This window comes from Neolamprologus brichardi, unplaced genomic scaffold (assembly GCF_056152115.1).
Source record: "Neolamprologus brichardi isolate AB-2024 unplaced genomic scaffold, ASM5615211v1 NODE_ptg000033l+_length_6344489_cov_1, whole genome shotgun sequence".
In the NCBI taxonomy this organism is placed as follows: Eukaryota; Metazoa; Chordata; class Actinopteri; order Cichliformes; family Cichlidae; genus Neolamprologus; species Neolamprologus brichardi.
This window is the reverse complement of record NW_028270137.1, coordinates 5,434,664-5,450,043: the sequence shown is the minus strand read 5'-3', so window position 1 is coordinate 5,450,043 and position 15,380 is coordinate 5,434,664. Positions and strand designations below refer to the sequence as shown.

The 15,380-nt window shown below is 47.1% G+C and overlaps 2 protein-coding genes across 2 annotated transcripts; one reads left to right on the top strand and one right to left on the bottom strand.

Moving 5' to 3' along the window:
* Positions 1–259: 259 nt before the first annotated feature.
* On the bottom strand, positions 260–8,859 carry LOC148094651 (sterile alpha motif domain-containing protein 3-like). The gene is made up of 10 exons (XM_087837506.1): positions 8,788–8,859; positions 8,492–8,501; positions 7,151–7,265; positions 6,625–6,813; positions 6,453–6,540; positions 5,369–5,533; positions 5,053–5,262; positions 4,416–4,581; positions 710–789; positions 260–562 (listed from the first exon to the last, which is right to left on the bottom strand). Exons 1-10 carry the CDS (start codon positions 8,857–8,859, stop codon positions 260–262), a joined length of 1,398 nt encoding a protein of 465 aa, XP_087693632.1.
* A 2,203-nt stretch (positions 8,860–11,062) lies between these two features.
* On the top strand, positions 11,063–12,946 carry LOC148094650 (SCAN domain-containing protein 3-like). Its single transcript, XM_087837466.1, has 2 exons — positions 11,063–12,187; positions 12,344–12,946. Exons 1-2 carry the CDS (start codon positions 11,063–11,065, stop codon positions 12,944–12,946), a joined length of 1,728 nt encoding a protein of 575 aa, XP_087693592.1.
* Positions 12,947–15,380: the final 2,434 nt, after the last annotated feature.

The following is a 15,380-nucleotide window of genomic DNA, read 5'->3' as shown; positions in this document are numbered from 1 at the left end:
ATATAAATATTATACTATAGATAAAACAACAATCATTACATTAGAAATAGCAATACTTTCATAACAGACAATTAAACAACACATTTTCATCAGCATGTTTGCATTTTCAGTAAAACTATTTCAAGAACAATCTTTTTATTTAAATTATCAATGAACTGCAGCCTTAAGTTATGTAAGTTAAGTTTAATGTGGGACTCATGGTCCTTTGTTAGTCCACATTGGGACAATTTCAGTCTCTCATCTGCACTATGCTGGCAATCTAGGAGATATTTAATGCATTTGCCACTCTTTGCACAGCTACTGGTACAGGTGTAGTCAGAGTTCCCAAGTTGAGAACAAATGCCTCCAAAAAGCAAAATGTCTTTTTTAGTTCACTTGGATAGGCAACATTGTAGTTATGGTACAGGGAGAAGACAATACCCATCGCCAATGAAATGTCAATTTCCCCACTGTCCAGAATCATTTTTTGTCCATCCATCTGGACATTGCCCTCAGTTGAATCACTCAAGGGCTTGCCGTCACTGCTGCTGAGTACGATTGTAGGTATTGGGCTGTGTGGATCCTGAAACAGAAATTAAATTCTTGAAATGAGGAGTATAGTTTAAATAAGCATAAACAACAGGTGTCCCAATGAAAGTATGAAACTCCTGTAAAATACTGGATTAGTTTTAGACCCCCCCTCACCATACCAAAAAAAATCTAAATTTACCTTATTTATGACGGAGAGATGAGCGGCATTTTCTTTGAAAATAGATGGCAGGAGAAGAACAGCTGTGTTTACTATCTGACCTGGAAAATAAAGAGAAATATGTAAATATTTTCTGGCCAATTTTGTTAATACAAAGCAGTAAAGGCCATATGAGTACCTTCATCAGGAGTTGAATGTCTTGCAGAACATAAGCATTAGTGCAGTAAATGTATACCTAATTAACTTTTCAGTGTGATTCAGTGTAAATGTTAAGCATTTATACAAAACCCCCAAAATGTTGTTCAGTTCTGTAAGTTGCTAGCTTTAAATAATTTGAGTCCTAAAGAACTTGCAGAGCAAGTCTAGCTGCCACTGAACATTTTTTGGGATAAACATTGTGTGAATGACTGAAAATCCTCATAGAGATATATATAGCATCGAGGGTGTATCAGTTAAATCTTAAAGTACATCAGTGCAGAGACGAGAAAGGAGAAATGTCTGTCAGGGTTCCTGGGTCATCGACCCAGTGCTTTCAGTTTTGTTCATGTTCAGTTTATTTTGCCACTGCCTGTTTCACTTCCTGTTTGTTCCCCGTGTCAGCTTGTGTCATTAGTCAGATTATGTTCAGCCCTGTACTCACCTGTTTCCAATCATTGTCATCATTCAACCTGTGTATTTAAGTTCCTCGGTTTCACCAGTTCTTTGTCGTGTCATTGATGTTATGTTGTCGTTTCCGCCAGCCAGCCAGCCAGCCACTCAGTCCGTCCGTCCGTCCGTCCGTCCTTCCTTCATTCATTCATTCATTCAGTCAGTCGTCCAGCCAGCCAGCCAGCCAGCCACTCAGTCCGTCCGTCCTTCCTTCCTTCATTCATTCATTCAGTCAGTCGTCCAGCCAGCCAGCCATTTCCTACCTCTGTTCTGTTTGCTCACGCCATCACAATAAACACCAGTCTTCACCTACCTGTGAGTCCTGCGTTTGGGTTCCTTCTTCCTCGCCTCCACACCACGCCTGAGAGAATGACATGACCCGTGCCACGAAGACACGACTGGAACCCAGCGGACTCGGACCTTTTTGAGCGGCAGGAGGCAGCGCTCTCCTTGTGGGCGGAAAAGCTCAAGGAGAGACAGCGGCTCTTCGCGGAGCGAGAGCACGTCTTCGAGGGCACTCGCTTGGCTCTGGGCGGGCCTCGGAGACGCCGCGTTCACCCACCTGCTACCTCCCATGCACCGGAGCATCTGCCGCGGAGAGTGGGCGTTTCGCGCCGCACTTCGGCGGCTCCCCCTCTCGCGGATCCGCTCCTCGCTCACACGTCACCTGCCTCATTTGCCGGATCCTCCACTTCGCCACGGCACAGCGGCTATGCCTCCCACCTCGGCTCAACAGAGGCTCCCGCGCCAGAGGCTCGGCTGTGTACCCCGCCCGCTTCCTCTTCCCGGAGAAAGCGGGGCACACGCCGCCATAACACGGACTATTTTCAGCAACTCCCGGTGGTGAGTTCCGGTAACTGTTTTCCACCCTCCTCATTTGACTCTTCACCCAGATTAACTAATAGACTCATCTCTGATTCATGGGATGTTTCCCTCCTGGAGGATTCTGTAGACTGGGAAGAGTTTTTCTGCTCTGCTCCTCCAAAGACTATAAATGGTGGTGGCAGAAGGACCAGAACAATCCCAGATAAACCTGCCTGTATCACACACCCAGTCACTATTTTCACACCCATTACTCAGCCATTTCCCACCAGCACGGCGGCCCAGATTCGGCCTTCCCCTTCAGCCGTTTCACCACCTCAGATGGCTAGGGCCCAGCCTACACCCACACCTGTGCCAGCTCCTAGGAAGAAGGCAGCTGCGACGCAGTCTACCTCCACATCCGCTCTTGTTTCCCGGGTGGGGGGTAACTGGTGTCCAGCCACCTCCCGTGCCTGTCCCAGCGCCCAGGCTGAGGGCAGCCTCAACCCAGCCTGACCTCCCTAGAGGCTTGAAAGAGCTAACCAGTCCACCTGCTACTTCACCACTTCCTCCACCTCCTCACTCAGCTTTCCACGCCCTGGCACTATCACTGGTTAGGCTAGCTGAGGTGTCCCCTGCTCAGGCACCAGCCTTATTAGCCCAGGCTGCAGTTTTATCCCCCTCGGTAACTCTGTCGTTAGCTCAGCCATTAGCATCGCCAACCTCTGTTCATCCCTTAGCTTCCCCACTCCAGTCAGTTCCCTCACCTGCTGTTCAGCTTCCACTCCAGTCAGTTCCCTCACCTGCTGTTCAGCCTTCCCTCCTGTCCCCTGTCGTCCAGTCTCCTCCTGTCCTCCTGTCCCCTGTAGTCCAGTCTCCTCCTGTCCTCCAGTTCCCTGTCCTCCAGTCTCCTCCCGTCCTCCAGTCTGTCCAGTCTGTAGTCCAGTCAGTCCAGTCGTCCCCTGTAGCTCAGTGTCCTGTTCTCCAGTCGCCTCCCGTCCAGTCAGTCCAGTCGCCTCCCGTCCAGTCAGTCCAATCAGTTCAGTCACTCATCCACCACCCTGTTCAGTTCCCGGACCTGCAGCCACAGCACCCAGAGCCAGCTGTGAGCCCTCCTGCTCTCCAGCCAGGGGCCTCCGCGCCCGCTGGCCCGGCCGCTCTCCAGCCAGGGGCTTCCGCGCCCGCTGGCCCTGCCTGTCTCCAGCCAGGGGCTTCCGCGCCCGCTGGCCCTAAAGCTGTGGCTCTGTCACCCCCGGCTCCCGTGCCGTCGCCTGGTCCAGACTCAGACTCAGCCTCAGCTTCTGCTTCGCCTGGGCCAGCCTCAGACTCAGCCTCAGCTTCTGCTTCGCCTGGGCCAGCCTCAGCTTTAGCTTCTGCTTCGCCTGGTCTAGACTCAGCCTCAGCTTCAGCGTCTGCTTCCCCTGGTCCAGCCTCAGCTTCCACTTCGCCTGGGCCAGCCTCAGCCTTGGCGTCAGCCTCTGCTTTGCCTGGTCCTGCGGCTGCCGCGCCGTCGCCCCAGCCACGTTCTGGACGTCATCGCCGGCGCGGCCGCCCACCGGACCTGCTCAGCGGCCGCCGCCGCCTTCCTCGCGGCCGCCCACCGGACCTGCTCAGCGGCCGCCGCCGCCTTCCTCGCGGCCGCCGCCGCCTTCCTCGCGGCCGCCGCCGCCTTCCTCGCGGCCGCCCACCGGACCAGCTCAGCGGCCGCCGCCGTCTTCCTGAACCGTCTCGTCTCGGCCGCCGGCCACGTGGCCGCCCACCTGAACTGTTTCTGTTTTGGACTCCGTCCCTCCGTCCTGGGCCCCCTCCACCCGCCCTGTTCTGGTTTTTCTTTCTTTTGGCCGTCGGGTGCCGGCCTTTGGGGGGGGGGGGTACTGTCAGGGTTCCTGGGTCATCGACCCAGTGCTTTCAGTTTTGTTCATGTTCAGTTTATTTTGCCACTGCCTGTTTCACTTCCTGTTTGTTCACCGTGTCAGCTTGTGTCATTAGTCAGATTATGTTCAGCCCTGTACTCACCTGTTTCCAATCATTGTCATCATTCAACCTGTGTATTTAAGTTCCTCGGTTTCACCAGTTCTTTGTCGTGTCATTGATGTTATGTTGTCGTTTCCGCCAGCCAGCCAGCCAGCCAGCCACTCAGTCCGTCCGTCCTTCCGTCCGTCCGTGGATATTGTAAGGGACACTGTGTTTACTAATGTGCTGTATGTGAAACCTTAAAAAGTGGTATCTGAGATAGGAGTTAAAAATGTTTTTGCTCATTATTGCCAAGTGCCCTCACCTTTTCTTTCAGTGTCTGTCTGGCTCTCATCAACAGATTTTAAGCAGAGGCTTTTAAGGTTGCTGTCTGGGGCTATTGACACAAGCTTCGCTGCCAACTTACTGAATCCTCGGATTACTTTTTTGTCCACATCAGTTTTAAGTAACATGGAAGCCTCTTCAAGAAGCTAAAATAAAGGATAAACATATACATATTAGCTTTGTACCATAATATATACCATTATATAGCAAACCAGAACAATCATTATTTCACACATCAATTATCATTAGAGAACAAATTATAATTTTGCATTTGTTTACTTTAATTCTCAAGTACACATTGCTGTGCAAAAGGGATGTTTAGACTATTCTTCCCAAAAAACTATCATTGGCATCAGATTGGTCCAAAATTATCCTGTAGCATGAAAATAAAACCAAAGAGAAAGACATAGTCAATGTTGCAATTTCTGTTAGTGTTCTGTTAGTGTACTTTTATTACTCATGAAATAAATCTGCTGATTCAGTCACTTTGCCTGTCCTGTAGGTACGTGATTATTAGAAGTCTATATAAATGTGCAGCACATCAGTACATATTCGTGTTTTTGCCGTGCACTATTGTTATTGTTGTTTTTTGCTGCAGTTTTTGATAAAACACTCACCACAACAGGGATAGTGAGACATGGGAATTCTCGTAGAACCTCTTCAGTAGTATGCTGAAGAACGTAGTGTGTTCTGTACTTCTGTATTTTCCTGAGGTGCGTTCGAATGACATCCACATTTGGCCTAGTTTTTTGGCACTCTTGCTTAATCACTGATACATGTTGGTCGGTGCTACTTTCATCCTCCCCATCGTCAAGAGGATTGATATCCTGGTTATTAAAAAGTTTAGCAAATATTGAGAGAAAAAACCCAAAACAATACTTTTAACTTTTATGTACAATTTAAAATGGCAAACAAACATTGAGCATATTTAACTTGCCTTGGTTTTTTCAAAAGGATACAGGGCTGGATATCTGATGATCTTTTTCTTCCTGAATTTGGAACTGAGTATTTCTGTCTCATTTTTTCAATTTCCTCTACGTCTACTAGTGGTCTTCTTTCCTTTTTAAACTTGTTCCTGAGAGACTCATGCAGAACATCCTACAAACGATAAAAATGTAACTAATTATTCATAAATAGGTGCAACTAGGTCCTCCCTTTATACAAGACATTTACCAGAAAACTTTGAGTGACATAAAGCTGGTAGGTTTGCTGTAATCATGTCATAACCTAATTAGTTCCTATTTACAGATCTCTTCTTTAACTCTTAGGAGTTGATCGAACACATGATATAAAGGTTTGGAGCACCTTAGATTGGCTACATACACTATAAAAGGTAGATAAAGATTAGATAAAGTATCAATGGCATTATGTCCTACAAGCATACTCATCATGATCTTTCAGTCTATATGTTAATACCTCTACCTTTTAATAATAAAAATAATAATGTATACTTTATTGATCCCCACAGGGAAATTTCTCTCTTTGCATTTAACCCATTCACTCAGTGAAGCAGTGGGCAGCCACTAATCAGGCACCCGGGGAGCAGTGTGTAGGGACAGTACCTTGCTCAAGGGTACCTCAGGGTAGCCGTTCAGTTGATTCAAACCCCTGACCTTCCGATCATGGGGCAACCACACTACCTACTGAGCTATCCCTGCCCTATTTTCAAATTTAATTTTTTAAATACAAAAACTACACTATCCTGATACAAAGGCAAACAGAGCTAATATAATGCTGAATTTCACACCATTCACTTGAGAATTCACAGAGAAATGAAACATTAATTAATTTAAAAGAGCAATTGATATTTTATTTATTGTTTGACCATACTGGACGAGATCTGCCTCAAAAATCACAATACTAATACTTGTATTGTAGTGGCCACAAGGGAACAGATAACCTCTGAATATGTAACAATGAAAATGTTAGCATGTTACACTCGTTAGCCAATAATTAGGCAATTCAAAGACAATTTGTTGGACAATTTTATCAATGTTTGCTTTTCAGGAATACTTACATATCCAGAGCCATAACTCTCCTTCAAGAAAGGAAAACTCAGAAGGACAGTCCTCAGAAGCTCTACATACTGCACATGAGAGGGATACCTGCAAATTTTGAATGATGAACTTAAATTCTGATGTACATACTGTATTTTAAATGAATCAAATCTTAATTATATATAGACTTACATTGTCTCATTACTCAAGTGGTCAAACAGAGCTTGAACAAGCATGTTTTTGAGTCTGTTCTTGGTGGGTGACTTTAGTGCTGCATCTTTATTGGTCAACGCAGTGAGCACAGCTGGAGGAAACTGCACTTTGCAGTTAAACATAGGTTGGAGTGCTGACACAGTATGCTTTTCTTTGTGTTGCCTTCCACTGCAAGAAGAAGTAAGAAGTATGTTTAGAGTTTGTTACAAGACATGAATATGCGTGTCCTTGTGTCCTGCATCAGGAATATCCGCATATTTAAAACGTACAATAACAGCTGCTGAACTACAGAAACAGAATCATAACAGAGAGTAAGAGTGGCTGTGACATTTCAATTTTGAAAGTAAATGGGTGTGTGATGCACATCAACGCTGGAGAAACAGTACAGGGCTTGCGTCAACCCCTTGCCCCCCACCCTCCAACACCGTAAACCTAGGGGAGGGGAAACACTGAATTGTATGAATGTACAATTCAGTGAATCATGTCCAGTCAACTTAAGACTCACTCTTTCAGCTTCTCTACAGCAGACAAAAATTTCACTTGGTCTTTCACTTTTGGAAAAAGACGCTCACTCATTCTTTCAGTCATCTGCAGAAGAGTCGATCCATCGATTTCATTGTCTGTGTCACAGAAAAACAATAAGACACGATCAAAACAGAAATGAGCATGTTCGAAGATAAAGAATAAAAATATCATAAAACATTACTAAAAAGACAGCTATGCGTTCATTAGTGACTGTAGATGATGACAGACATGTGGAATAGCCAAAAAGTGGTTAAAATCATTTTAACAGTGGTTGACAATTCCTAACTAAAAAGTCATGGTTTAGGATGTATCTTACCTAACTTTGGTATGAACTGCCTTAAAAGGTCGGTGGATCAGTGTAATGAAGTCTTGACCATCACATCTGTATGCGTCCAAAGCATGAAAGTCTACCTCATCCCCAGGCTTGAATATCAACAGATCATCAGTCTCTCTGATGTGGTATGATTGAAGGTGTCTTATAAACTCCAGTGTTGTAAAAAGTCTTCCAACAAGAAACCATTTTGCCCTGATATACACAATCAGGACTATTTTTTTTACAAACAGTGGAATTTGCTCTGCATGCACAAGTTCCAAAATGAAGAAATCTCCAACTGCATATTTTACAGAGTTTAAAATGATGCATTTACTCGTCCAGAGTTTCTCATCCACAGTAATGGCTGTCTCCAAGTTCTGCAAACAAATCTGCAAGTTCACTGGAAGTTCTTGAAGTGATAAGTTATTAACTGCTGCTTGTGTATGATCGCTCCTGATGATCCATTCAGGCTGCCACTCCCAGCATTGACGAAGCTGATTCCTCTTTGCCAAAGTCTGACAAATATTAATATAGTTATTGGTGATTCTTGCTACTGTCTTGAAAAATTGATGTCTGGCTTCAAACCTCATGCACCAATGAGAGCGGAGTGACCCATAATCAAGGATGAGCCGAGGATAATGTAGCAGAAAATGCAGCTTGGGTATAAACACACCAGTGTATGGTGTAACTGGCCCATGTAAAGTTCTCTATAAGTTCACTCAGAGCTCGTTCAGATGATTGGGGAAATTCAACAGTTTCTTGGATGACAGGGTCACAGTCTGGGGCAGACTCTAATCCTTGTTTCTGATATTTATGTTTCTTCCTTATGTGATTTTTCAAAGATTTCACAGACAAAAACTTTCTGGGACAGTCTTCTAGTCTGCAGACAATGAAGAATCCTCATTTACTTTCATGGTATATCTGTTGATGTTTCAGCAGTTTTTCATATGTTGGTTTTCTTGTGGAGCACCGTGGACACTGATATGGCACATCCATAGAAATGCTCACCTACAAAGACCTGGGGTGGCTGTAGCTCAGGTGGCAGAGCGGATCAGCCACTAACCAGAAGGTCGGTGGCTCAATCCCAGGCTGCTCAAGTCTGCATGCCAAATATCCTTGGGCAAGATACTAACCCCATGTTGCTCTCCGATGCATCCATCGGAGTGTGAATGTGTATGAATGTTAGATACTTAGCACTAAAGCTTAGAAGTGCTTGTGTGATTGGGTGAATGAATTAGCTGTATAAAGCGCTTTGAGTGCTCGGACAGAGTAGAAAAGCGCTATATAAGAACCAGTCCATTTACCTGTTGATAATCTGCCAATTCATTTTCCCCAAGCCAAAGAGATACTTCTCCAACAGTCCACTGCTGAGCCATGATCTGTTAAAACAAAACAAAATGCCATTACATTGTTATTCTGTGACATCAAAAACTTATTTATTTATTTTTTGTTCAATCATTTTCCAAGCCACTTTATCATCATAAGGATCGGAGGGGTGCAGGAGCCTATCCCAGCTGTTTTTTTAGGCGGGGTAGACCCTGGACAGGCTGCCAGTCCATGGCCTTTTGACTGTTCCCAAAGTCAGGACACATACTCACGGAGAGGCAGCGTTTCAGTGGTGTGGTCCTCATCTGTGGAACAGCCTGCCGGAGGAGCTCAGGGCCGCAGAGAACGTACATGTTTTTAAGAACAGGCTCAAGATCCAACTTTTTAATTTAGCTTTTACTTGACGTTTATTTATTTTATGCTTATTTATTCTATCCTGTTATTCTATTTATTAATTTAGGTTTTACCTAATATTTATCGATTTTATTCTTATTCATTTTTTATCTTCTTACTCTATTTACATTTATATTGTATCCCTTCTTATTTATTTTATCTTTTTACCCTGTATATATCCTGTTGTGTCATATCTCCAGTGTTTCCTCGGCGGGCGCTCTCTGCACCGGCGCTGTAATCGACCGTGGCTGCTGGGGCTCTGGGGGTCCTCTCAGCCTGGCTGGGGGGCTTCTTTGCCTCTCACACGCACTAAGCAGTTGTCAAACTCTCAAACGCAGTAAGCAGTTGTCATACTCTGACACGCACTAAGCAGTTGTCATACTCTCACACACACTAAGCGTAAGTGACGGAGTTACACCGTCCCGGGCCACAGACAGCTGATCTGGGCGCATACACACACCACCACCATTAGTTTCTACAATTACGGTGGCTGCGTGTCTTTTCGTCGACCGGGCAGATAAACAAAAAGGGGTGAGAGGTATATTTTGAGCGGCACAGAGGGTGGCCAACATATTTTTCCCACTTACCTTTAATAAAGTCGGTCGCGTAGACTCGCTGTGATCACCGATTGTACGAGTGGTTATGCAAGCCGATGGTATGGTGTTCCGGGGTTCAAATAGTGGGTTCGGGCACGCTTGAAAGGTCACGAGAACTGCATTATTTTTGTTTGTTTTTTTTGTTATTGTGAAACACTGTAGGCTGCCTGGAATTGGCCATAAATGTCTGTATTTACATATATATGTATTGTAGGAATACAGCTGGAAATAAGCTGAGGAGAAAAGAGTGTTTGGTAAAAGAAATAATAAAGAGATGACGATTATGCCTAGTGGGAGGGGCCATGGGGTAAAAAAGAAGGCTGTTTTTCGGTGAGATGTTACAGAGAGGGTAACATGCAGACTGTGTTTTGTATATAGATGTTTGTTTTGTGTTGACTTAAGTTAGTTTTCTATTTTCTTTGTAAATAATCTTTTGTGCACCTGGGAGGCCGGCAGAATAAACTATCCACACTGAATGCTTCCTGACTACGCCTGCATTTGTTCGGGAGAAGTTTCAGAGAGGACCCCGCGACATATGGTGTCAGGAGTGGGATGGCTAGTCGGAAGAGGAAAACGCGCCTCCCAGTTAAGCGCACAGGGCTGCGGTCCCAGCAGCATGAGCTTCCAGTGGAGAAGACAGCAGAGGACCTGGCATGGGACACAGTACCGGCGTCGTCTTCTTCAGCAGAGGAGGAGGAGGAGGTTTCTGGCAGGATTGGTCCAGCATTGCCTACAGCTTCAACCTCAGCACGTGACCCAAACGGAGAGCTGAAATGCGATGATGAGGGACTTCCTGGCGGGACAGCAAAGGAGAGAGGAGGTTTTGTTGGCAGAACTCAGGGGGCTGAGGACTGTTTCCCCTCCCAACGCTCAGCTGCATTCAGATTTTGCTGGTCAGGAAAGCCCAGCCCAAGCACCAGCCGGAGCAAGCACCACAGCAGCAACGGCCACGCCAAGCACCGCAACAGCAAGCAGCCCCAGAATGGTACTGCCTACACCTGCACACCAAAGAGGATACCGGGATCCCCCAGAGGAGGTTCCCTCTCTTCAGTCAAAAGCAGTGACCAACAGCCTCATCCAGTCAGTCTCAAAGTGGATGCGATCTGCTGGGCCGAAAATTCCACCCTTTCAGATGGGGGAAGACATTGAGAACTATTTGTGGAGTTTTGAGCGAGTTGCCAAAACCTGGAAATGGCCAGAGAGTGAATGAGCCGGTCGTCTGGTTCCACTGCTATCGGGGAAGGCGTTGGAGGCCTACACTGCAATGGATGAAGAAAGAGCCAATCGTTATGAAGATTTAAAAGCTGCGTTGCTAACCAAATTTGACATTTCCTCTGAGACGTATCGGCAGAAGTTAAGGTCCAATACAGTTCCACCTGGTGAGAGCCCCACTGAGACCTATTATCGCCTGAAGGGCCTCTATCGGCGCTGGATCCGACCAGAGCAGCATATTAAAGAAGAGATGGGAGAAGCTATCATCTTGGAGCAGTTAATCCGGGTACTTCCAGGGGAGGTGAGGACCAGGGTGAGGGAGCATGAGCCAGCAGATGGACTGACTGCTGCTAAGCTGGTGTCACAGTACTTCAATGCGCGTAAAGGAGCACCACCTGCATGCTCATCTGGGACGCCACAGCGACCACCACTCCCATCATCGGGTCTTCTGAAGAGGGAGAGCAACCCAAAGCCACCAGAAAACCCCAAGGCATCAAACTTACGAGCAGCGGGTAAGGACTGTCTTTGTTATTATTGCCAGCAGCCAGGTCATAAAGCCTCGGTATGCCCTATCCGGAAGGCTAAAGTCACTGGTGCCTGCTATGCACCCCGGCTGGAGATGGAGCCCACAAGGGTCCAGCCAGTGGATGTGCAACGCTATAAAAAAGTAAAGGTCAATGGTCAGCAGGCTACTGCTTTGCTGGACACTGGTAGTTTTATGTCTTTAATTAAGCATAGTTTGGTACCAGTGAACAGTGTGGACTATAGCAGACAGGAAGAAGTTTTATGTGCGCATGGTGATCAACATCCATACCCAAAAGTGGAGGTAACAGTGACTATTAATGAACAGCCCTACCTGTTGTCAGTTGGGGTGGTAAAGAACTTGCCTGTAGAGGTTATTCTGGGGATGGACTTGCCTGTACTCATAGACTTGCTGCAAGAAAAAGAAGAACAGTGGACAGAGACTGATGTGGGGGATAAGGGGAATGCTAAATTAAATGTGTCTGGCCCAGTGGTCACTAGAGCCCAGGCGAAGGCTGGATGCCAACCCTTGCCAGACTTTGACAGTAGTCTGTGTGAGGGTGGCACTAATGGGCCAAGAAAATCCCGCTGCCAACGCCGCTTTGAGAAGCAGCTATGGTCAAAGGGGCCGGACACAAAGAGCATGAAATGCGATGTACCAGAAAATATCCCTTTGTTGCAAAGGGAGGATGAAACGTTGAAAGTTTTGTTTGCTAATGTGACTGAAGGGGAAACTGGAAAATGGGGAGGGAAAGAGAAGTTCATTGTTGACAAAAATGTGTTGTATGCTGTTGACGGTGACCACCAACAGCTTGTGACAGCTTGTCATCAGTACATTTTGGTGGTGTGTGATTATGCGACTCGTTTCCCAGAAGCTTTCCCTCTGCGTGCGCTCACGGCACCCAATGTTCTGCGTGCACTGGTACAGCTGTTCTCCCGGGTGGGGATACCAGATGAGATTTTGACCGACCAAGGGACTAACTTTACCTCTAGGTTGATGCAGCTCTTCCACAACCAGCTAGGCATCTCTGCCATCAGGACGTCACCCTACCATCCACAGACAGATGGGTTGGTGGAGAGGTTCAACCAAACTCTGAAGAGGATGCTGCAGAAGTTTGTGTCAGACACTGGGAAAGACTGGGACCAGTGGCTACCCTTCCTGCTGTTTGCGTACAGAGAAGTTCCCCAGGCTTCCACTGGTTTCTCACCATTCGAGCTACTCTATGGTTGGGATGTGCAGGGGCCGTTGGATCTCCTCCGGAAGGGTCGGGAGTCTCCTGCTTCTGCTCCAAATGATAAAGGAGTGGTGCAATTTGTGCTGGAAATGAGAGATCGGTTGGGGAGATACCATGAAGAGGCCGAGGTCAACCTGCGAGACGCTCAACGAAGCCAGAAGACCTGGTATGACCAATAGGCCCGGCAACGTGAATTTCAATCTGGTCAAAAGGTGTTGTTACTTCTCCCCTCAGCCAACAGTAAACTTCTGGCGAAATGGCAAGGGCCATACAAGGTTCTTCGCAGAATGGGGCCAGTGACCTATGAGATTCATCTTCCTGAAAAGAGGAAACCGAAGCAGACTTACCATGTGAATCTCCTGAAAGAATGGGAAGAGCGTGCCCACCAGGCCCCTGCGAAAGCTCTGATGGCAAGAGAAGTGCCAAGAGAAGGGAAGACAGAACCCGAGCAGGGAGCCGATCCAATGTCTCCGGTGCTGACTCATCTTACCCCACAGCAGGCTGCTGAGCTACTCCAAATCCTTCGGTAGACTCCATCTCTGTGTTCAGTTAACCCCGGCAGGACCACCCTTGTCGAACATGTGATATGCCTAAAGGATGGACATCCCAACGTCCATACCGGGTTCCACAACACTTAGTGGATAAATTGCGACAGGAGAAGATGCTGGTCTTGGGGTGATAGAGCCGTCCTGCTCAGAGTGGTGTAGCCCGGTGGTCATCATCTTCAAGAAAGATGGCTCCCTACGCATCTGCATTGATTTCCGGAAGCTTAATTCCATTTCAGAGTTTGATGCCTACCCCATGCCTCGAATCGAGGGTTTGCTGGAGAAGATTGGAGCGGCCAGGTACATCACCACCCTGGATCTGTGCAAAGGTTACTGGCAAGTGCCACTGGAGGAGTCTTCTCGACCGTACAACGCCTTCAGGACACCTGCCGGCCTGTTCCAGTTCACGGTGATGCCATTTGGGCTACATGGGGCTCCGGCCACCTTCCAAAGGCTGATGGACAAATTACTACAGGGGTGTGACCCCTATAGTGCCGCCTACCTGGATGATGTAGTGATCTTCAGCAACACCTGGGAAGAGCATCAGCAGCACCTGTCCGAAGTCCTGGGAAGAATCCATAAGGCAGGGTTGACCCTCAACCCCTCTAAATGTGAGTGGGCACGGCAGGAGACCCGCTACCTTGGTTACCAAGTGGGCAGAGGTGTGGTGCGCCCGCAGATGGATAAAGTGGATTTTATCCAGAACTGCCCTCGGCCTCGCACCAGCCCCTTCCTGGGGCTGGTTGGCTGGTACCAAAGATTTGTGCCCCAGTTTGCAACTATTGCGGCCCCTCTTACTGCTATGACCAGCAAGGACCAACGGAATCCTGTCACATGGACAGCGGAATGTGAACAAGCTTTCAAAAGGCTGAAAACCTGCCTGTGTACGACCCCAGTTCTCAGGAGCCCAGACTTCAGGAAGAAATTTCTGGTCCAGGTGGATGCCTCCAAAAGCGGCCTGGGAGCAGTGCTGGCCCAAGGGGACCCTGGAGAAGAGCTTCCGGTCCTATACCTAAGCCAAAAGCTGCTGCCACGAGAGACCAACTACTCAACTGTGGAGAAGGAGGCCTTGGCCATTAAGTGGGCACTGGAGAAACTCAGGAATTATTTACTTGGAAGGGAGTTTGAGTTGGAAACTGATCACCGAGCGCTCACCTGGATCCATTCCATGAAGGACCATAACAGCCGACTGACACGCTGGTACCTTTCACTGCAGCCGTTCAGATTCACCATCCGTCAAAGACCAGGCAAGCTCACTGTAGTGGCAGATTATCTCTCCAGGTTGCCGCACAACGCCAACCTTCAGGTGGAAGGGGATGATGTAACGGAGTTACACCGTCCCGGGCCACAGACAGCTGATCTGGGCGCATACACGCACCACCACCATTAGTTTCTACAATTACGGTGGCTGCGTGTCTTTTCGTCGACCGGGCAGATAAACAAAAAGGGGTGAGAGGTATATTTTGAGCGGCGCAGAGGGTGGCCAACATATTTTTCCCACTTACCTTTAATAAAGTCGGTCGCGTAGACTCGCTGTGATTGCCGATTGTACGAGTGGTTATGCAAGCCGATGGTATGGTGTTCCGGGGTTCAAATAGTGGGTTCGGGCGCGCTTGAAAGGTCACGTGAACTGCATTATTTTTGTTTGTTTTTTTGGTTATTGTGAAACACTGTAGGCTGCCTGGAATTGGCCATAAATGTCTGTATTTACTTATATATGTATTGTAGGAATACAGCTGGAAATAAGCTGAGGAGAAGAAATAATAAAGAGATGACGATTATGCCTAGTGGGAGGGGCCATGGGGTATAAAAGAAGGCTGTCAGGGCCTACCTGGGTTTTTTCGGTGAGATGTTACAGAGAGGGTAACATGCAGACTGTGTTTTTTATATAGATGTTTGTTTTGTGTTGACTTAAGTCAGTTTTCTATTTTTTTTGTAAAAAATCTTTTGTGCACCTGGGAGGCCGGCAGAATAAACTATCCACACTGAATGCTTCCTGACTACGCCTGCATTTGTTCGGGAGAAGTTTCGGAGAGGACCCCGCAACAAGTTTACATACTCTCACACG

What these genes read in the sequence shown, in the direction of transcription:
- LOC148094650 (XM_087837466.1), top strand. Translation starts at nt 11,063, where the DNA reads ATGGATGAAGAAAGAGCCAATCGTTATGAAGATTTAAAAGCTGCGTTG. An exon ending in CAAAGAGCATGAAATGCGAT is followed by an intron (nt 12,188 to 12,343) that starts GTACCAGAAAAT and finishes GACCACCAACAG; the next exon opens with CTTGTGACAGCTTGTCATCA.
- LOC148094651 (XM_087837506.1), bottom strand. Translation starts at nt 8,859, where the DNA reads ATGGCTCAGCAGTGGACTGTTGGAGAAGTATCTCTTTGGCTTGGGGAA. An exon ending in GACAGACACTGAAAGAAAAG is followed by an intron (nt 790 to 4,415) that starts GTGAGGGCACTT and finishes TTTATTTTCCAG; the next exon opens with GTCAGATAGTAAACACAGCT. An exon ending in ATCTCTCCGTCATAAATAAG is followed by an intron (nt 563 to 709) that starts GTAAATTTAGAT and finishes TTTCTGTTTCAG; the next exon opens with GATCCACACAGCCCAATACC.